This window comes from Oncorhynchus mykiss, chromosome 1, assembly GCF_013265735.2.
Source record: "Oncorhynchus mykiss isolate Arlee chromosome 1, USDA_OmykA_1.1, whole genome shotgun sequence".
NCBI classification, from domain to species: domain Eukaryota; kingdom Metazoa; phylum Chordata; class Actinopteri; order Salmoniformes; family Salmonidae; genus Oncorhynchus; species Oncorhynchus mykiss.
In genome coordinates, this window is record NC_048565.1 from 71,053,916 (window position 1) to 71,076,480 (window position 22,565).

At 42.6% G+C, this 22,565-nt stretch overlaps 1 protein-coding gene across 1 annotated transcript in view; it reads left to right on the forward strand.

The window, feature by feature from the left end:
* ccdc85a (coiled-coil domain containing 85A) overlaps positions 1-22,324 on the forward strand; it is a 39,800-nt gene extending 17,476 nt beyond the window's left edge. Inside the window, exons 3-4 of the mRNA XM_021610738.2 lie at positions 16,898-16,955; positions 21,489-22,324. Of these exons, the coding sequence (XP_021466413.2) occupies positions 16,898-16,955; positions 21,489-21,504 (74 nt within the window). The 3' untranslated portion in view covers positions 21,505-22,324. The remainder of the gene's footprint in view (positions 1-16,897; positions 16,956-21,488) is intronic.
* The last annotated feature ends 241 nt before the right edge of the window (positions 22,325-22,565 follow it).

The following is a 22,565-nucleotide window of genomic DNA, read 5'->3' on the forward strand; positions in this document are numbered from 1 at the left end:
CAACTCAATTTGGAGTGTATACTGTGGCTGACATGTGGTAATGTTAAATAATGTTATATATAGTTTTCTTGGCATTTTGTGTTAATTATCGTGATAGGCTCATGTTTTACCGGTACGGCGTACTCCCAATATTTATTTTGCCGGGACGCTATACCGGCTTACTTTCACCCCTGGATAAATCTTTATTATAACAGAAGAGTGGTCACCTTAACAAACTATGGTTATTAAGGCCTAGTGTGTTCAATAATTGAGAAAGCCAGTAGTCAGTAAACATTTCAGAAAGGTAAGAGTTTCTATCAACCAGTTTGTAATGCATTGTAGATGCTTTATGGACATCAGTTGGCCCTGTGCAGGTCAGACAATCACTTTGTTCCTTCAGAGAGGGTGGTGAGGTAACCAGCTCCATACTAACCTCGCTAGGACTGCTTCTAGGGGGCTTCAACCTTGATCCTAGTGAAAAAACATATACCGGTGTTATGGATGTCTGTGTTTGAATTTACGTTTGTGTGTGTGTGTGTAACTGCACAGTGCATACCACCTGACAGTGTCCCCTTGAAACTGCCCTCTACCCTAGCACGCGCGCCACACACACACACACACACACACACACACACACACACACACACACACACACACACACACACACACACACACACACACACACACACACACACACACACACACACACACACACACACACACACACACACACACACACAGGCTGTGATCTGGACTACCTTGAATAAGCACCTTCCAAACACAATATCATAATGAGTGTCTCTTCTTTGTCCCCTTCGATTAGCATCATGGCTCTTGCTTGTCATCCACTATTAGTATAGCACCATAACGTTCCTATTTATTCACTATGTAGAGTCTGGGTATAGTTTTCTTGGTGCTTAATTTTGTAATGTTCCTTCCCTAGAGGTGTTAACCTTGGACTAAGGACACAGAAAAACACAACTGATCTCAAAGAAAACAATGCAATATTGGATTTATCTCGGGGACATGATGCACTGCATTTGATTTCTGTTTAGTGTGACAACACACAACAATACATATCAACACACAGGTGTAAAATGGACACAACTGTATTGGTATGTCAATGTAACAACAACATATCAAAATATCGAAGTCAATGATCTGCTACAGCCCTAGAGTAGTCATATATACTAGAGGTTGACCGATTAATCGGAATGGCCGATTAATTAGGGCCAATTTCAAGTTTTCATAACAATCGGAAATCTGTATTTTTGGACCCCCGATTTGGCCGATTAAAAAAAATAATATAGATATTTTTTTACACCTTTATTTAATCTTTATTTAACGAGGCAAGTCAGTTAAGAACACATTCTTATTTTCAATGATGGCCTAGGAACGGTGGGTTAACTGCCTCGTTCAGGGGCAGAACGACAGATTTTCACCTTGTCAACTCGGGGAACCAAATGTTGCAACCTTACAGTTAACTAGTCCAACGCTATAACCACCTGCCTCTCGTTGCACTCCACAAGGAGACTGCCTGTTACGCGAATGCAGTAAGCCAAGGTAAGTTGTTGTCGTTGTGTTCCTGGTTCGAGCCCAGGGAGGAGCGAGGAGAGGGGCGGAAGCTATACTGTTACACTGGCAATACTAAAGTGCCTATAAGAACATCCAATAGTCAAAGGTTAATGAAATACAAATGATATAGAGGGAAATAGTCCTATAATTCCTAAAATAACTACAACCTAAAACCTCTTACCTGGGAATATTGAAGACTCATGTTAAAAGGAACCACCAGCTTTCATATGTTCTCATGTTCTGAGCAAGGAACTTAAACGTTGGCTTTCTTACATGGCACATATTGCACTTTTACTCTCTTCTCCAACACTTTGTTTTTGCATTATTTAAACCAAATTGAACATGTTTCATTATTTATTTGAGGTAAATTGATTTTATTGATGTATTATATTAAGTTAAAATAAGTGTTCATTCAGTATTGTTGTAATTGTCATTATTACAAATACATTTTAAAAAATCGTCCGATTAATCGGTATCTGCTTTTTTGGTCCTCCAATAATCGGTATCGGCGTTGAAAGATCATAATCGGTCGACCTCTACTATATACAGTCCCTTCAGAAAGTATTCAGACCCCTTGACTTTTTCCACATTTTGTTACGTTACAGCCTTACTCTAAATGTACTAAATTGTTTTTTCCCTCATCAATTTTAACACAATACCCCATAATAACAAAGCAAAAACTGTTTTTAGAATTATTTGCTAATTAAAAAAAAATATATATATATATATATATATATATATATTTTACATTTTATATATTTTAAATATATATATACAGACACTTTACTCAGTACTTTGTTGAAGCACCTTTGGCAGCAATTACAGCATCAAGTCTTTTTGGGTATGACGCTACAAGCTTGGCACATCTGTGTTTGGGGAGTTTCTCCCATTCTTCTCTGCAGATCCTCTCATGCTCTTGTCAGGTTGGATGGGGAACGTTGCTGCACAGCTATTTTTAGGTCTCTCCAGAGATGTTCGATCGGGTTCAAGTCCGAGCTCTAGCTGGGCCACTCAAGGACATTCAGAGACTTGTCCCGAAGCCACTCCTGCATTGTCTTGGCTGTGTGCTTAGGGTCGTTGTCCTGTTGGAAGGTGAACCTTCGCCCCAGTCTGAGGTCCTGAGCGCTCTTGAGCAGGTTTTCATCAATGATCTCTCTGTACTTTGCTCCGTTCATCCTTGCCTCGATCCTGACTAGTCTTCCAGCCCCTGCCTCTGCAAAACATCCCCACAGCATGATGCTGCCACCACCATGCTTCACCGTAGGGATGGTTACAGGTTTCCTCCAGATGTGACGCTTAGCATTCAGGCCAAAGAGTTCAATATTGGTTTCATCAGACCAGAGAATCTTGTTTCTCATGGTCTGAGAGTCTTTAGGTGCTTTTTGGCAAATTCCACTCGGGCTGTCAAGTGCCTTTTTACTGAGGAGTGGCTTCTGTCTGGCCACTCTACCGTAAAGGCCTGATTGGTGGAGTGCTGCAGAGATGGTTGTCCTTCTGGAAAGTTCTCCCATTCACAGAGGAACTCTAGAGCTCTGTCAGAGTGACCATCAGGTTCTTGTCACCTCCCTGACCAAGGCCCTTCTCCCCCAATTGCTCAGTTTGGCCAGGTGGCCAGCTCTAGGAAGAGTCTTGGTGGTTCCAAACTTCTTTCATTTAAGAATGATTGAGGCCACTGTGTTCTTGGGGACCTTCAATGCTGCAGACATTTTTTGTCTACGGACAATTCCTTCGACCTCATGGCTTGGTTCTTGCTCTGACATGCACTCTCAACTGTGGGACCACAGGTGTGTGCCTTTCCAAATCATGCCTAATCAATTGAATGTACCACCAGTGGACTCTATTCCATTGTAGAAACATCTCAAGGATGATCAATGGAAACAGGATGCACGAGAGCTCAATTTCGAGTCTCATGACAAAGGGTCTGAATAGTTATGCAAATAAGGTATTTCATATATTTAAAAAAACATTTTTTTCTACAAACCTGTTTTTGTTTTGTCATTATGGGGTATTGTGTGTATATTTCTGAGAAAATAATAACATTTAATCAATTTTAGAATAAGGCTGTAACGTAACAAAATGTGGAAAAGTCAAGGGGTCTGAATACTTCCCGAAGGCACTGTGTATGTTTGTCTTTTGAGAGCACTTAATATCTCTGGGCTTTGGTGGAGTGATCTCAGTGTGTCAGCCAGTCAATCAGTGAGTACTGGTGTCAGATGCTGTGTAAATAAGGCATCATTCTCCCTGTTGTGTGCTCAGGGTGCCCAGGCATTAGCATTGGAGATGTGACACCCAACAGGCCCTGCTGAATTTTCAGGCTGCTTCATGCTACATAGGTTTTCCTTTCCGTATCCTGTAGTGAAAAATTGATACAGTTAGCCTACATATCGTGATATTTTTGACAAAATGATATCAATACTTTGACTACTAATTTTGCTGGGTAGTATTAGCTAGTGCTAGTCAGCAGTTCCTGCATCCAATCCTATAGATATCCATCTTCTTTTTACATTTTGAGCCATAATGTTTTCTCGACTTTTATTTCCGTGACTGACCGAAACTAATTTTCTCACTTGTCTCTCTGTAGTAGACATACAGTATGGAGAGCAATATGTTTGGAACATCAAATCGAAATAAAATTGCAGTATCAAATCACAATTCATATAGAATCGTGAGAATCTCAAAAGCCCTGATCTGGTCTGTCCTGTTCTGTTTGGTTTAGGATGTTTATATTGCAGTATGAACCTAATTTAATTTGGAGGGATTTTGAATTGCTCTCTGGGTTTCAATGAGTGTTGGGGGGAGGTGGGTGGGGTTGTAGAAGGTTGAACATCGGCTGTTTTGGCATCAAGCTGGAATTTAATTTATCCTCTCTTGAGATGGTGTTACTGATGAGGGAAAGAGGGAGCAGGCAGGGATCCTCTCTAAAGCCTTGTTCACACTGCAGGCCTTAATTCTCAAATCAGTTGTGTTTTTCAAATCCGTTATGGAATTCTGACTGTCCAAACAGCAAGTTACAAGTGACCAAATTTAATTTGTGTGTGTTCAGACCGCAGTCTTTTGCTGACATGTTTGCAGTGGTGTAGACTGATTGGTGGTGGTGCCGGTGCTTCCTATCACTCAGAAGTTATGTAGCAAGCTACAGTGACAACAATGCCTACAATGGACAGTTCCCGGTTGCTTTGAATGTTCAAAATCATAGTGTAAGAACACTTTCAAAACCTTAAACAACCTAGTTAGCTACCACATGTCCTTGTCAGACTGTCAACAGAGTAGCTAGCAAGCAACAAGATATGCCAAAAAACAGTCCTAAAACCAGTTGAGGTAAAATAAATCAGATTTGACCATTCACACACAAGTCGCATGGCCAGGAATCAGATTTATATCTGACTTCAAACCACATATGAAAATGTGGCTTAAAGTATCCTATTCCATGTGCTTTAGGGCTGTTCAGACTGCAGGAAAAATAACTGACTCAAACCAATCAGAAATGCAACAAATTTGGATTTTAGTCACTTCAAACTGCCAATATAAACAAGGCTTTAGCGTTCATCTGAAGTTTTCAATATTGCATTTTCTCTCTTCTTTACTCTCTTCTTTACTCATTCCCTCCCTCCCCCTCCATCAATCCCTCCTGCCCGCCCTCCCTCCCTCTTTCTTTCTCTCTGTCTCTCTCTTTCACGCGCCCTCTCTCTTGCTCCCTCTCTCTTTCACTGTCTCTCTCCCTCCCTTCCATCGCCCTCATTCTCAGAAACTAAAGGAATTTTCTGAGAAAACCTCCTACTGTACATACCCAGCTGTTGGCATAAGTGGAAGCCCAGTTCTCTGAATAATCAGTCTGGTACACTGAGCAGTACTTAGGGCCATGTTCTCTGTGTTTCCTCCTCCACTTGTTAACACCCTGACTAGTGTCTCCAAATACCTTGGGATTTCAATAAAGTTGGTTCAATGCAATGCATACAAGGCTATTAGCAGTTGTCCAATAAGGTTGAACATGTCTGATATTACGGAAAGGAGTTGTCAGTGTGACAGGTCTATTATGGCTCATTTGTAAAGGCCAATTGTTGTTGTTATCAGACTTGCATTCATATTCAATCAGGAATTGGAACTAGGGAGAGTGAAAAAGCATAGGCTGAATTGCCCCGCAATGCGTTGCCTAGGACATCCCAAAAACATTTTGTGGTGAAATTCTGAAGAAATGAACTTTCACACACCTGAGTCTATTCTGAACTGAGTCTCATGTTATTCACAGGTGGGTGTTTTATGCCTCAACTGTAAAACATTGTTGCCTAAAATTGGCATGACGTGCTATGAGTTTAAAGATCCAGGGCAGTCCAAAACGTGATTTTTCCTGTGCTTTATATACAGTTGAAGTCGGAAGTTTACATACACCTTAGCCAAATACATTTAAACCCAGTTTTTAATAATTCCTGACATTTAATCCTAGTAAAAATTCCCTGTCTTAGGTCAGTTAGGATCACCACCTTATTTTAAGAATGTGAAATGTCGGAATAATAGAAGAGATTGATTTGAAGCTGATTTGTTTCAGCTTTTATTTCTTTCATCACATTCCCAGTGGGTCAGAAGTTTACATTAGAGGTCGACTGATTGGCATGGCCGATTAATTAGGGCCGATTTCAAGTTTTCATAACAATCGGTAATCGGCAATTTTGGACGCCGATTACATTGCATTCAATGAGGAAACTGCGTGGCAGGCTGACCACCTGTTACACAAGTGCAGCAAGGAGCCAAGGTAAGTTGCTAGCTAGCATTAAACTTATCTTATAAAAAACAATCAATCTTCACCTAATCACAAGTTAACTACACATGGTTGATGATATTACTAGGTTAACTAGCTTGTCCTGCATTGCATATAATCAATGTGGTGCCTGTTAATTTATCATCGAATCACAGCCTACAAAATCTATTTGGCTAAGGTGTATGTGAACTTCTGACTTCAACTGTAGCTCGTCTGGTAGGCTTGTGTCACTGGGCAGCTCACGGCTGTGCTTCCCTTTGTAGTCCGTTTTCGTTTGCAAGCCCTACCACATCCGACGAGCGTCGGGTAAAAATGAAAAGCAATTAATATCCCTTTGAGCATGGTGAAGTTGTTATTAGACGTTTGATTCTATATCAATACACCCAGCCACTACAAAGATACATGTTACCTTCCTAACTCAATTGCCGGAGAGGAAAGAAACCGCTCAGGGATTTCATCATGAGGCCAAGAGCTGAAAATAGTTGTTTTGCAATGATCAACAAACAACTTAACAGAGCTTGAATTATATAAAAAAAGAATAATGTGCAAATATTGTACAATCCTGGAGGGCAAAGGTCTAAGACACTTACCCAGAAAGACTCGTAGCTGTAGTCACTGCCAATGGTGATTCTAACATGTATTGAGATATTTCTGTCTTTCAATTAGTCATTATGGGCTATTGTGTGTAGATGGGTGAGAGAAAAAAAATCAGTTTAATCAATTTTGATTTCAGACTGTAACACAACAAAATGTGTAATATGTCAAGAGGTAGGAATGCTTTCTGAAGGCACTGTATGCAGACACTTGTATGTGCTGCGCAGGTCGGCTCAATCAGAAATGACTAAAATGTCAAGCACGCTATATTGAATCCGTCCCCAAGTATGTGTTGTAGCTCTCAACAGACATTCTTCATCTTATAGATCCGTCAGTCTCAGAGATAGTGCATGACTATCTGTCAAATACTCATCTCATGCTATAGTAGTTGTCTGCTGCGCTCTAATTGCCCAGCACCAGCAGAGTCCATTATATTCTTGATTAATGTTAATGTGTGTGTGTGTGTGTGTGTGTGTGTGTGTGTGTGTGTGTGTGTGTGTGTGTGTGTGTGTGTGTGTGTGTGTGTGTGTGTGTACGTACGTGTGTTAGTGTGTGCATATGTGTGTGTGTGTGTGTGTGTGTGTGTTGCATGAATTAATCACAGCTTTAATTTATGCTGTCAGGCCTTAAATAGCACGATTTAGAGCCTTAATGATGATTATGTTTTGTAGATGATGTGGTTTTAGATAATGATACTATGGATGGAAAAGAGATGACTGATTTGATGTGTAGAAGTCAGTGTGTGTGTCGTTAAGACCAGAACACTGACATGCTTGGTGTCAGGTGTGGTGTGAGCAGCAACAGATGGTGCCCCATTCGCTTGAGTGAGAAAGTGTGTGTGTGTGACAGTGTGTGTGTCTGTCACAGAAAATATGATTATGAACGTGTGTGTGTGTACATGCTTTAAGGGGCATAAGTGAAAGCACTGCAGTTTGGCTGGGTCTCAGCTGGCCTTGCTTGCATTATTGTTCATAAGCAGAAAGAAGTGGTTGCTCGACTGAACAGAAGGCAACTTTTTTTGTTTCTGATGAGAGGGCACACATCACTCTGTCTCTGCTCTTTCACTGTGGCCATCCTAGACTGTACAGAATTGGACCACATGACATAGAGGGAAAGGAAGTAGTAGAATCGTTTGGCAGCTAAATAGCATATGCACTGTGAATATTTAGCACATGCTTTAAGAAGTTAATACAATTCCAGAAGTAAGGCCAGCAGTCACATAGTAAATCAGGAGCAAACCTGCCAGTGAAGATGCAGAGTAGGATGGAGGGACTTCCTGTAAACCAGCAGAATGGGAGAATCGAATGTCTCATTTTCCAGACTCTCACGACCAATCATGTTGGCCTAGCCACGAAAATCTGTTCAAACAGTGAGAGAGAGAGAGAGAGAGAGAGAGAGAGAGTGACAGAGTGTATTTGTGTTGTGTGTATTGTGTGCGTGGGGGTGTACATATGCGAGTGAGGGAGTGGAGCATCATAAGAATATGGACATTAGCAATAGCCTCTTCACTATCACCAATACACATGGCAATCATACTGCCATGGTCGATTCAGCCATCCAACTGTGGTCGCTCACTGTGAGTGAATGAGTGTGTGACGCACATTGAGGGTATGACGAAGGCTGAGCTGTTGTATTTGAAGGAGCTTTACTCTTTGTGGGGTATGCCAAGCTGAAGGTCATATTCTGTCTTTCATGAACTGGCTGTATGCCCCCCCCCCCTTCCCAAGTCATCTTTTGAGAACTTGTTCACCCAGACAAAAGACAGCTGCAGAAGCCTGGCGAAGCAAAGAACACAAAGACAGAACCTTTCTCCAAGGGAGAAAATGGCGCAAACCTCATCCGTCCTTGAAATGTTTGAATCCCAATCCTGGTAGATGCAGAGTGTTTACTTTTTGCACTAGTACTGTATTCCAATCTGGTAATGGGTGTCCGTTACAGAAGTCTGAATTAGTCTCATGATAATAGCATTGGTTGGCAGTGTGTCACCTGACCGCATGATGTTCTAACGTGTCAGCAGAGAAGCTCCTGAGCACACCTTCACCAGACCTAATGACATCACTTTTCCACTCTGTAAAGGGTTAAGCACACCAACCTCTCCTGTGTGTGTTTGTGTGAGTGAACAAGAGAGAGAGAGAGCGACATTGGATAAGAGAATAGACTAAACGGTGGCTGTTTATTCTCTAGGCTGTCATACAGTGTATGATGCTGGGTCTATTTTTAGCCCTGAGATTTGATCCCGGTTGTAGCTGTGAAGAAAGATTGCTGAGAAAGAGGATATGACGTCAGCATTTGCTCCACATCCTCTTCTCACTGTCAGTCAGACTTCCTGTTGTCATGACAGATGTGCTAACTGGCCTGCATTCAATATCACTGATAAGCTGTGTAAACATTTTAGAATAGCAATGGTTCCGAACTGAGTAAAGGGTTGCACAATCCAACAGTATAGTGAGAAGGAAGATGTTTTGTAATTGATGCATGGTTGTCAGCTCCGTCACTGATTGCTAATCATTATTCATCATTGTCCTGCAATATATGCTAAGACTGTTGAAGTACTTGCTGTGCTGGACATAAGGGATGGTGTTTGCTTTGTGGATCTTGTTTTATGTTCTGAGTCTGGAATGGCATGCCAGGATGCTAGTAGGGTTGGCCCCGGATCATTATTCAGCGGTATGGAACGGAACAGGGGGACGTTTTGAAGATTTGTATTGCATTTTTGAATAGTCTAGTGTTAGAGTAGAACAATCAAAGCTTTTGAACACTTGTTGGATAATGGATACAGAGATAGACATGCCTTTTGTGCTGTTTGACGGAGTTGACAGTTAGGTGCATTCTATAAAGGAAAGGTTTTGATTAGGTTGTTCTTTCACGGATCCCTCCGGAACTTTCATTACGCACACCTGCCCCCTATTCCCAGTGATTAGTAATTGTATAAGTGTGTCTTTGGTTTACCATTGTGCTGTCGATTATTGTTACTATGTCCTTTGGTTCGTGTGAGTCCCTGTTCTATGTGTGGTTTGTCTTTCGTGCCATTGTGGATTGCGCAGATGATTACGGGTCTCGTCCAGTGTGTTAATCATTGTGCGCTTGTGTTATTTATCCGAGGTACTCCTCGCTATTTTGTTTGGTTTTCGTCCCCGTGCCTTTACACGTCATGCCGTAATTTGGGTTAGAAAAAAACAAACTATTACGCATTACGCGCCTGTCTCCCGAATAATTAATACCAACGTGACATGTTCCTTTGCATGGTGTGATGGCTCACACTTTGGTTTGTGGAAGGGTTTGTTTCGGATGTGGTTAATGTTGAGAAAAGTATGTGTAAAAAAAAAAAATCTATATATGTACACTACCGTTCAAAAGTTTGGCGTCACTTAGAAATGTTCTTGTTTTTAAAAGAAAATATCATTTTTGTCCATTAAAATAACATAAAATTGATCAGAAATACAGTGTAGACATTGTTAATGTTGTAAATGACTATTGTAGCTGGAAACGGCTGATTTTTAATGGAATATCTACATAGGTGCCCATTATCAGCAACCATCACTCCTGTGTTCCAGGAGTTAGGTAATCAAAGTTTATAATTTTAAAAGGATAATTGATCATTAGAAAACCCGTTTGCAATATGTTAGCACAGCTGAAAACTGTTGTTCTGATTACAGAAGCAATAAAACTGGCCTTCTTTAGACTAATTGAGTATCTGGATCATCAGCATTTGTGGGATTGATTACAGGCTCAAAATGGCCAGAAACAAATAACTTTCTTCTGAAACTCATCAGTCTATTCTTGTTCTGAGAAATTAAGGCTATTCCATGCGAGAAATTGTCAAGAAACTGAAGATCTCGTACAACGCTGTGTACTACTCCCTTCACAGAACTGCGCAAACTGGCTCTAACCAGAAAAGAACGAGGAGTTGGAGGCCCCGGTGCACAACTGAGCAATAGAACAAGTACATTAGAGTGTCTAGTTTGAGAAATAGGCGCCTCACAAGTTCTCAACTGGCAGCTTCATTAAATAGTACCCGCAAAAATACCAGTCTCAACGTCAACAGTGAAAACACGACTCCGGGATGCTGGCTTTCGAGGCAGAGTTGCAAAGAAAAAGCCATATCTCAGACTGGCCAATAAAAATAAAAGATTAACATGGGCAAAAGAACACAGACACTGGACAGAGGAACTCTGCCTAGAAGGCCAGCATCCCGGAGTCGCCTCTTCACTGTTGACGTTAAGACTGGTGTTTTGTGAGTACTATTTAATGAAGCTGCCAGTTGAGGACTTCTGAGGCGTCTGTTTCTCAAACTAGACACTCTGGGACGGAATCAATGGAATGATATCAAGCACATCAAACATGTGGTTTCCATGAGTTTGATACCATTCTATTCACTCCATCCCAGTCATTATTATGAGCCGTCCTCCTGTGACCTCTCTCTCAGTACCAGGGCAGGCAATCAGTAGCTAGACCAGGACTGAATACAGTATAGTGTTCCTCAGTACCTTTCTCCACGTAGAGAGTGTTTCTACAGACAAGAGAAGAGACAGAACATTGGTCTGTTGTGGGTGGATGCCTTTGGTAGGACTAGGGATGAGAGCCTAATTTGCCTCCAGAGAAAACACACACACACACACACACACACACAGCGTAGGTGTGTGAGTGTGTTTGATCTTAGGGTTTTTAAATAGTAGTTTAAGCTCCTAATATCGCTGGTTTCCCTGGTGTGCTCCAATCACTTCTATTTACTCCATCTCTGGGTCTTCCGGCTGCGAGTGCTAGGAGTTCCCACAAACAACTATAACAGGAAAGTGTGTGTGGGAGTCAAAAAGTGTGTGTGCTGCCACTGTTGGGTATTTTTCTCTCTTTTGGTTGCTAGCAGGCAAGAAGTAGGTTAATAAGGTGGTAAGCCCAGCACAGATATTTGGTAAGAAACTAATTAAGTGTTGACCTGGACTGCTGTTGGATTATGGGATGTTGGAGGATGTGTGAGTGTATGTGAGTGTGTTTGAGCATGTGTATGTGTGTGTGATAGTGATCAGAGGTCCTCTACAGGGGACAGCTCCTAAGCTAGGCCAACAGCTGCTTCCCTGGCTTCTAATTTGCATTTCCACTTTGAAGCCTTTTTCCTATTATGTCTGCTGAGGAATATTTAGCATATTATTAATGGCTTACATGTGCAGCTAACCTACCCACACTGTCATGAACATAGACACGCACACATGCGCATGTACAGTATGCGTGTACAGGCACGCAACGCACACACACAAACTCCCCTAACCATGTCAGCTACAGGCTTGTGACTGATCTTAGTGTACAGTGTGTTATGTATCCAAATAGATGCAGTAATATCACTCTGTTTATTTGATAGTGTAAGCAACACTTAGGCGTCGTTCCTGGTGCTTTGAGCTTTTTGTTCCCCCACTAATAGCCTAATGCAGAGGTTCAGATTCAGAGCAGACCTTCACTGACACTGTGTCTAATGGCTGTCATAGAGGGATTCAGGAACATAATGAAGACTGTTGAGTTGGTGTGTGTGTGTCTTTACCTTTTTATTTGTGTTTGTAGTGTTTGTGTGTGTGTGTGTGTTTACTCTTTGAAGTCTTCATAGAAGCCTGGCGCTGTTTTTCAAAGAGTCGCCTCTTTCTATTCTCCCTTCTTTCCTCTTTCCTCCTCTCACAATGAGGCTATGCCTCAAAGGACCCTAACAAAATGGAGGGCCACTCCCCCCTACACACACACACACACACACACACACACACACACACACACACACACACACACAGGTGCAGCAGAGCAGAGGAGACAGCTGTGGACTAGCCAGAGGTCTCTGTCCTTGTCTCTGGCTGGACCAATGGGAGGGCAGGAGGAAGCAGGTCAATAGTGGCAGAGAGGGCCAGGAGGATCAGGGTCGCTCTGCTTAGAGGACAGGATAGGGGCAGGATAGCCCTTCAAAACACCTGTCAGTGTTTTCTCTGTACTTAGAATATTAAATAAACACGCATGCACACACAACACACACACATCATGTATGACAGATGATGAATGACTGTGGTCACTAGTCAGCTCTTCTTTATTTTCTCTTTCTGAACAGCTGTTCTGCCACATGCTCACTGGAAGTCTGATCCACTGATCCTGCATGAATAACCAAGATGGCTGAAGGGTCTAAATAGGATACATATGTACTGCCAAATATTTGACCATTGATGGCTAAGTATTGGGTTTTAAAATACCTTTCTCCACATAGAGAGTCAGTGTGGTGGTATGTGTGTTAATAATCACTGTCAAAGCAGTGTCTTGCCTTTTTCTCTGCCCTTGCCCAATGACATCCACGGAAGGCAACAGGGAAAAATTCATATGTGTCCGACCGTCTACAGTAGATTCGGTCTTATGTAGTAAAATCTGAAATGGTGTTTTTTTTAAAATTACATTGGATAAAAGTAGACTCAAAGCTAGAAAATTTTATATCATACACTGCAGTTGAGGAACAATGGGAAAGTAATTCTGCTTTGAATGTTGATAAACTTTTAACCCCACTTGGCCTTTGAATCTTTTGGTACACCTACTGGAGAGTTCTTCTTTGTCTACACCCTTTCAGCATCGTTCACCCCCTCTAAAGCCTTAGCCACGCCCATCTCTTTAGGGATTCACGTGTGAGGCCATGTGGTAAACACACGCTATATCAAATAAAATCTTAGTTTTGTTGTCACATGCACAGGATACAGAAGGTGTAAACAGTACAGTGAAGTGGTTACTTAGTAGCAATATCAAAAACAGAAAGTGTCCATATAAAAATATTGTATAAATATTTTATCATTATTATATGACGCTTACCCAACACACTTGTCTAAATTGTTGGGTCATGTGAAGGAAATGCTATAACCACTCCCCAGCCACATCTAGCTAAGTGGATGAGTCACTATTGTCTAGACAGGTACACATGTTCATGAAATACAATAGATGGCCATAATTACCCCCAGACAAACCTCGCTAATTTGATGGGTCATGTAATAATCCGGCCGAAGTGGAGTCCTTTGTTTAGACATGTTGGCTAGCTAGCTAGGTAGCTAGCTAGTTAAACAATGAACCAGGATAATCTCATAGTACTACAGTACCAATACAAACATTGTCATAGCTGTAGTATGAATCTGAAGGTAGCTAAAGCTAACAAAATTGGTTCAACGTTAGCTAGCTAACATTAGGCTATAACTAGCACTGCAAATGGGTTTCTGATTCAAATAATATTACTACACAGATCATACCCATAATGCTAGTTAGCAAGCCAGCAAGCTAACGTTTGCTAACTAACAGTAGGCTTTAACTTGCAATAAAAATTACTTTCTGACAAAATTAGAAACTTATATCTGAAAATGGAGCTAGACTCTTACCTGTATACATGGATGAATGCTTCACAAAGTTAAACATTTAACTCAATTTTGTTTAGCTAAATCTCGTTTGGCCAGCGTTGTGTCAAGTCATGTTGTTGAGAAAAATAGCAAAACCTTTGTAGTTCTCGATGGCTAACGTCATAGCTTTCATGGAAAGGACTGTCAACACATACTGAACAGCTCACGTTATAGACAGAAGCATGTTACATGGCAGACCAATCCAAACTCATCTCCCGGCATATCCAACCCATCCATTTTCTCAGCCAATCATGGCTTGTGGGAAGGTTCCACCTTTTTCTGTGGCTAAACCAACAATTGTATTCGTATTTATGGATAGAGTACAAGTTTGTTATTAAGGCACATGAAAGGTCACATATTCCAGAAGGCATTTCTACCAAAAAACACATTTTGATAAAAAATGTTTGTTTATGTTCAAATGACGCTCCTGTGAAGTAGTGCGACATATGCCTAGTTTCCTGAAACGAGTCATATATGTACAGTGCCTTCAGAAAGTATTCATACCCCTTGACTTATTCCACATTTTGTTGTGTTACAGACTGATTCAAAATGTATTATATATTTTTTTCTCACCTATCTACACACAATACCCCATAATGACAAAGTGAAAACATGTCTTTAGAAATTTTTGCAAATTTATTGAAAATGAAATTCAGAATTATCTAATTTACATAAGTATTCACACCCCTGAATCAATACATATCAGAATCATCTTCGGCAGCGATTACAGCAGTGAATCTACCTGTTTAAGTCTCTAAGAGCTATTTACACCTAGATTGTACAACATTTGCACATTATTCTTTAAAAAATTATTCAAACTTTGTCAAGTTGGTTGCTGATCATTGCTAGAAAGCGATTTTCAAGTCTTGCCATAGATTTTCAAGACGATTTAAGTCGAACCTGTAACTAGGCCACTCAGGAACATTCAATGTCATCATGGAAAGCAACTCCAGTGTATATTTGGCCTTGTGTTTTAGGTTATTGTCCTGCTGAAAGGGGAATTTGTCTCCCAGTGTCTGTTAGAAGCAGACTGAACCAGGTTTTCCTCTAGGATTTTGCCTGTGTTTGGCTTTTTTCCATTTCTTTTTATCCTCAAAAACTCCCTAGTCCTTGCCGATGATAATGTGAAGAGTGGTACTCAGTGATGTGTTGGATTTTCTCAAAACATAACATTCAGGACAAAAGTTAATTTCTTTGACACATTTTTGCAGTTTTACTTTTGTGCCTTTTTGCGAAGAGGATGCATGTTTTTGAATATTTTTATTATGTACAGGCTTCAGTCTTCTCACTCTGTCATTTAGATTAGTATTGTGGAATAACTACAATGTTGTTAATCTATCCTTAGTTTTCTCCTATCACAGCAATTCAACTCTAACTGTTTTAAAGTTGAACTGACAGCATTTTTGCAACATTACATAAAATCTGTTCATATTCCTCCAGGAAGAATATTACACCTTTTTTGTACATTTTCTGACAAGAGAGATATGTTCATTATCATGTTTTCATAAATTCATAATATGTTTGTGAATTACGTACAGTAAGGCGTTTGTGAAAATTCTATATTAATATAGAATGGGAAAGCGGCCTCGCGTTTGGACAATTAATAGACACTGCTGTAATTTAAACCAAAAACAACATCTGTCCTGTCTGGGACCAGAGTCTACGCAGACCAGTGCATCATAGCCAATCAGAGGTACAGTAGGCTTATATGCAAATATGTCATTTGCATTTTTACTCATACAAAGCTGTTCAGTTTAGTCTATTCAAATTGACCTAATGTCAAAGGAAACAAGCCGTCTTTAAGAACCAGGTGTGGCCAATTAGTGGGCGCGGCCAACACACCTGAACACACAACATAGAGAGTTTTGTTGACGCTGAGAACGGAATGTATGTTTTTAAATAACATTCTTTGAATGTTACTGTTTTCTTATATTTTTTTATGGAATGTCTTCTTAATGTCCTGTGAACATGACTTTAAATAGAACCATGAGGAAACCTGTAGAAAATGTTATGCTCAAGTACTGAAATTTCCACAGAAGATCGTTGTCTCTTAACATTGTCTGAACGTTCTGAGAACACTGAAATTCCCGCCTAATAAACATATGTTTCATGTTATATGCTAGTTTAGTATCCTGCACCATTCACAGAAGTTTGTGGGAAGATTGTATGCAAAATAACCATAGAACAACCTTGCTCTCACCAAGCTCTAAGAAACATGGTTCTCAGAATGTTGTGTGTTAACTGGGGTGTGTGTGTGTGTTGTCCTCAGTGTATCAAACATAAATAATTAAGAGGGCATTATAAGCAAATCAAACCAGCAGATCCAGACCTCTCAGATTAAGTGATGCTTCCTTATTACAACACACTTGAATTATGGGGTTGTTTTCCACCTAATGACTGTAATTAGTACAGTGACTCACTACTATGGCCACACGTACGAACACACACACACACTGCCCTGGATATACTGTGAAAATCAAGACAGACACACGACAATACTCTTAAATATGTTTATTCTATTCTATTCCATTCTGGTTTTATTGTCAGGATGTTGTGCTTGTCCCTTGTCATATAGATTATTGATCATATTTATTGATGTTGTTTGCAGCTCTCATATCTGCTGGCTGCTGCACCAACACCTGTAGGAGTGTGAAGATTTGGGACAGGTGAGACATACAATACCAGTCAAAGTTTGGACACACCTACTCATTTTCTTTATTTGGACTATTTTATACATTGTAGAATAATAGTGAAGACTTCAAAACTATGAAATAACACATATGGAATCATGTAGTAACCAAAAAAGTGTTAAACAAATCAAAATATTTTTTATATTTGAGATTCTTCAAAGTAGCCACCCCTTTCCTTGATGACAGCTTTGCACACTCTTGGCATTCTCTCAACCAGCTTCACCTGGAATCCTTTTCCAACAGTCTTGAAGGACTTCACACATATGATGAGTACTTGTTGGCTGCTTTTCCTTCACTCTGCGGTCCACATCATCCCAAACCATCTCAATTGGGTTGAGGTCGGGTGATTGTGGAGGCCAGGTCATCTGATGCATCTCCTTCTTGGTAAAATAGCCCTTACACAGCCTGGAGATGTGTTGGTCATTGTCCTGTTGAAAAACAAATTATAGTCCCACTATGCCCAAACCAGATGGAATGGCGTATTGCTGCAGAATGCTGTGGTAGCCATGCTGGTTAAGTGTGCATTCAATTCTAAATAAATCACTGTCAGTGTCACCAGCAAAGCACCCACGCATCATCACACCTCCTCCATGCTTCACGGTGGTAACCACACATGCGGAGATCATCCATTCACCTACTCTGCGTCTCACAAAGACATGGCGGTTGGAACCAAAAATCTCAAATTTGGACTCATCAGACCAAAGGACAGATTTCCACCTGTCTAATGCCCATTGCTCGTGTTTATTGGCCCAAGCAAGTCTCTTCTTATTATTGGTGTCCTTTAGTAGTGGTTTCTTTGCAGCAATTTGGCCATGAAGGCTTGATTCACACAGTGTCCTCTGAACAGTTGATGTTGAGATGTGTCTGTTACTTGAACTCTGTGAAGCATTTATTTGGGCTGCAATCTAAGGTGCAGTTAACTCTAATGAACTTTTCCTCTGCAGAAGAGGTAACTCTCGGGTCTTCCTTTCCTGTGGTGGTCCTCATGAGAGCCAGTTTCATCATAACGCCTGATGGTTTTTGCGACTCCACTTGAAGAAACTTTCAAAGTGCATCCAGATTGACTGACCTTCATGTCTTAAAGTAATGATGGACTGTTACGGTTTTCTTCGGGTGAAGTAGAGTCGGACCAAAATGCGGCGTGGCTATTGCGATCCATGTTTAATGAAACAAAATAAACACGAATCAAATACAAAACAATAAACGTAACACGAAAACCAAAACAGCCTAATACTGGTGCAAAGTAACACAGATAGGAACAAGGACAATCACCCACAAACACACAGTGAAACCCAGGCTACCTAAATATGGTTCCCAATCAGAGACAATGACTAACACCTGCCTCTGATTGAGAACCATATCAGGCCGAACATAGAAATAGACAAACCAGACACACAACATAGAATGCCCACCCAGCTCACGTCCTGACCAACACTAAAACAAGGAAAACACACACGAACGATGGTCAGAACGTGACAGTACCCCCCCTCCAAGGTGCGGACTCCGGACGCACAACCTAAACCTATAGGGGAGGGTGTGGGTGGGCGGGTGGGCGGTGGCGGCTCTGGCGCTGGACGTGGACCCCACTCCATAATAGTCTTAGTCCACCTCCTTAGCGTCCCTAGATAGGCGACCCTCGCCGCCGACCCTGGCCTAGTAGTCCTCACCAAGGGCCCCACTGGACTGAGGGGCAGCTCAGGACTGAGGTAGCTCGGGACTGAGGGGTAGCTCGGGACTGAGGGGTAGCTCGGGACTGAGGGGTAGCTCGGGACTGAGGGGAAGCTCGGGACTGAGGGGAAGCTCGGGACTGAGGGGAAGCTCGGGACTGAGGGGAAGCTCGGGACTGAGGGGAAGCTTGGGACTGAGGGGAAGCTCAGCACTGAGAGGAAGCTCGGGACTGAGAGGAAGCTCGGGACTGAGAGGAAGCTCGGGACTGAGAGGAAGCTCAGCACTGAGAGGAAGCCCAGGCAGGTAGTTGGCTCTGGCAGATCCCGGCTGGCTGGCAGTTCTGGCAGATCCTGGCTGACTGGCAGTTCTGGCAGATCCCGGCTGACTGGCGGCCCGGCTGCTCCATGCTGACTGGCGGCCCTGGCTGCTCCATGCTGACTGGCGGCCCTGGCTGCTCCATGCTGACTGGTGGCTCTGGCTGCTCCATGCTGACTGGCGGCCCTGGCTGCTCCATGCTGACTGGTGGCCCTGGCTGCTCCATGCTGACTGGCGGCTCTGGCTGCTCCATGCTGACTGGCGGCTCTGGCTGCTCCATATAGACTGGCAGCTCTGGCGGCTCCTTGCAGACTGGCAGCTCTGGCAACATCCTGCAGACTGGCAGCTCTGGCGGCTCCTTGCAGACTGGCAGCTCCTTGCAGACTGGCAGCTCCTTGCAGACTAGCAGCTCCTTGCAGACTAGCAGCTCCTTGCAGACTAGTAGCTCCTTGCAGACTGGCAGCTCCATGCAGACTGGCAGCTCCATGCAGACTGGCAGCTCCTTGCAGACTGGCAGCTCCATGCAGACTGGCAGCTCTATGCAGACTGGAGACTCCGGCAGCGCTGTAGAGACGGAAGGCTCTGGCAGCGCTAAACAGGCGGGAGACTCCGGCAGCGCTGGAGAGGCGGAAGGCTCTGGCAGTGCTAGATAGGCGGGAGACTCCGGCAGCGCTGGAGAGGAGGAAGGCTCTGACAGCGCTGGACAGGCGAGGCGTACTGTAGGCCTGATGCGTGGTGCTGGCACTGGTGGTACTGGGCCGAGAACACGCACAGGAAGCCTGGTGCGGGGAGCTGCCACCGGAGGGCTGATGCGTGGAGGTGGTACTGGATAGACCGGACCGTGCAGGCGCACTGGATCTCTTGAGCACCGAGCCTGCCCACAACCTTACCTGGTTGAATGCTCTCGGTCGCCCTGCCAGTGCGGCAAGGTGGAATAGCCCGCACTGGGCTATGCAGGCGAACCGGAGACACCGAGCGCAAGGCTGGTGTAAGCCGGCCCAAGCAGACGCACTGCAGACCAGATGCGTAGAGCCGGCTTCATGGCACTTGACTCGATGCTCACTCTAGCCCGGCCGATACGCGGAGCTGGAATGTACCGCACCGGGCTATGCATCCGCACTGGAGACACCGTGCGCACCACAGCATAACACGGTGCCTGCCCGGTCTCTCTAGCCCCCCGGTAAGCACAGGAAGTTTGCCCAGGTCTCCTACCTGGCGTAGCCATACTCCCTGTGAGCCCCCCCCCCAATACATTTTTGGGGCTGACTCTCAGGCTTCCGTCCGCGCCGCCGTGCTTGCTTCGCCAACTCCATTCTCCGATAACCTTCCGCGCACTGCTCCATCGAATCCCAGGCGGGCTCCGGCACTCTCCCTGGGTCGACCGCCCACCTGTCTATCTCCTCCCAAGTCGTATACTCCAAACTTTTGCTGTCCAAAACGTCCTCCCATGTCCATTCCTCTTTTCGCTGCTGTTGCCCGTTACCACGCCGCTTGGTCCTGTTGTGGTGGGTGATTCTGTTACGGTTTTCTTCGGGTGAAGTAGAGTCGGACCAAAATGCGGCGTGGCTATTGCGATCCATGTTTAATGAAACAAAATAAATACGAATCAAATACAAAACAATAAACGTAACACGAAAACCAAAACAGCCTAATACTGGTGCAAAGTAACACAGATAGGAACAAGGACAATCACCCACAAACACACAGTGAAACCCAGGCTACCTAAATATGGTTCCCAATCAGAGACAATGACTAACACCTGCCTCTGATTGAGAACCATATCAGGCCGAACATAGAAATAGACAAACCAGACACACAACATAGAATGCCCACCCAGCTCACGTCCTGACCAACACTAAAACAAGGAAAACACACACGAACGATGGTCAGAACGTGACATGGACTGCCGTTTCTCTTTGCTTATTTGAGTTGTTCTTGCCATTATATGAACCAGGTCTTTTACAAAATAGGGCTATCTTCTGTATACCAACCCTACCTTGTCACAACCCAACTGATTGGCTCAAACACATTCAGGAAAGAAATGAACTTTTAACAACTTTTAACAAGACACACCTGTTAATTGAAATGCATTCCAGGAGACTAGCTGGTTGAGAGAATGCCAAGAGTGTGCAAAGCTGTCATCAAGGCAAATGGTGGCTACTTTGAAGAATCTAAAATATATTTTGATTTGTTTAACACTTTTTTGGTTACTACATTATTCCATGTGTGTTATTTCATATTTTTGATGCCTTTACTATGTAGAAAATGTAGAAAATAGTACAAAATTAAGAAAAACCCTAGAAACGTAAGTAAAAAAATAACATATATTTACAATATCCGGATATCTGACAGAAATTTCTATTCCAATAGTGAAATGATTTAAAAACCCCATCCCTAACGCGCGCGCGCACACACACACACACACACACACACACACACACACACACACACACACACACAGCAACTTGCACAAAATATGCATATACACAGTAATAGTAATACGCATTTTCCCCTCTTGTCTTTCAGCTTTGATGCCTCCTGACCCCGACAAGCCTCCATAATACATGCTGCAGTGACCAGAGCCCCTAAAGAGAGAGAGAGGGGGAGATACAGAGAAACACTAGAGAGAGAGGTGCAGTAGAGAAAGAGAAAAAAAGAGAGAAAGACAAAATAAAGATTGAAAGACAGAGTCTTGATGAGGGCAACTCCCACTTCAGCCATGCTCTTTCTTAATGTCAGATAGAGGAAACACGGTAGTGTGATTGCCAAATTAATATTACTGTCAGTGAATTTTCTCTCTGTTGCCAACAAAATAGTCCTACCTCCTTTGTAAAAAAGCCTATGAAACAGAAAGGAACAAGACTTGTAGGCCATAGGCCCTTTACAGACCAACACATGCTCTCCATAATGCATTACAGTACTGTGTTCCCCTTTCAGCTTTGTGTGAAGTTCCAACCAGTGTTACAGTACAGTACATAAACCTTGTGTCAAAGTTCAACTGAGAAGATTGCATTATATTGGCCCCTTATTATACATCTACAAATGTAAACACCAGCTAATATGACAATGGTTGTGGTGAGAACCTAACAAAATCCTAATCTCAATTCATGTGATTTGTGAGGGGTCACTTACACACACACACACACACATTATTACTAACAGACTGTACTGTGTAACCTCTAATCCCTGTGACTTTTAGATTTTTGGTGACAGAACTAAGATAAGTCAAAAGTAGTGTATATCTGCTTAGTTTTCTATATATAACAATTATAGTATTATTTTTGACCTACTGGTCTTATAATATCTATAAATATCATATCAAGAGATGTATGTCTAATATAATAAAGTGTCTTTATGTAAAATACCTAATCCAGAGAGACTTGTCTTCTGTTTGGCCCCACACACACACACCATACACTGACGATAGGTGTGTTTGTGTTTAGGAGTGCATGGATTCATGTTAAGGTGGAAGAAAATGACTATTTCACCCCAGCAGAAGGAGCGGCAACAGGTATTCAGCAATTATGAGCTTAACTCGTCGATCCAGGCACAACACAGCAGATAGAAGCTCACGATGATCAAGCTCACCATTCCGCTTGACCG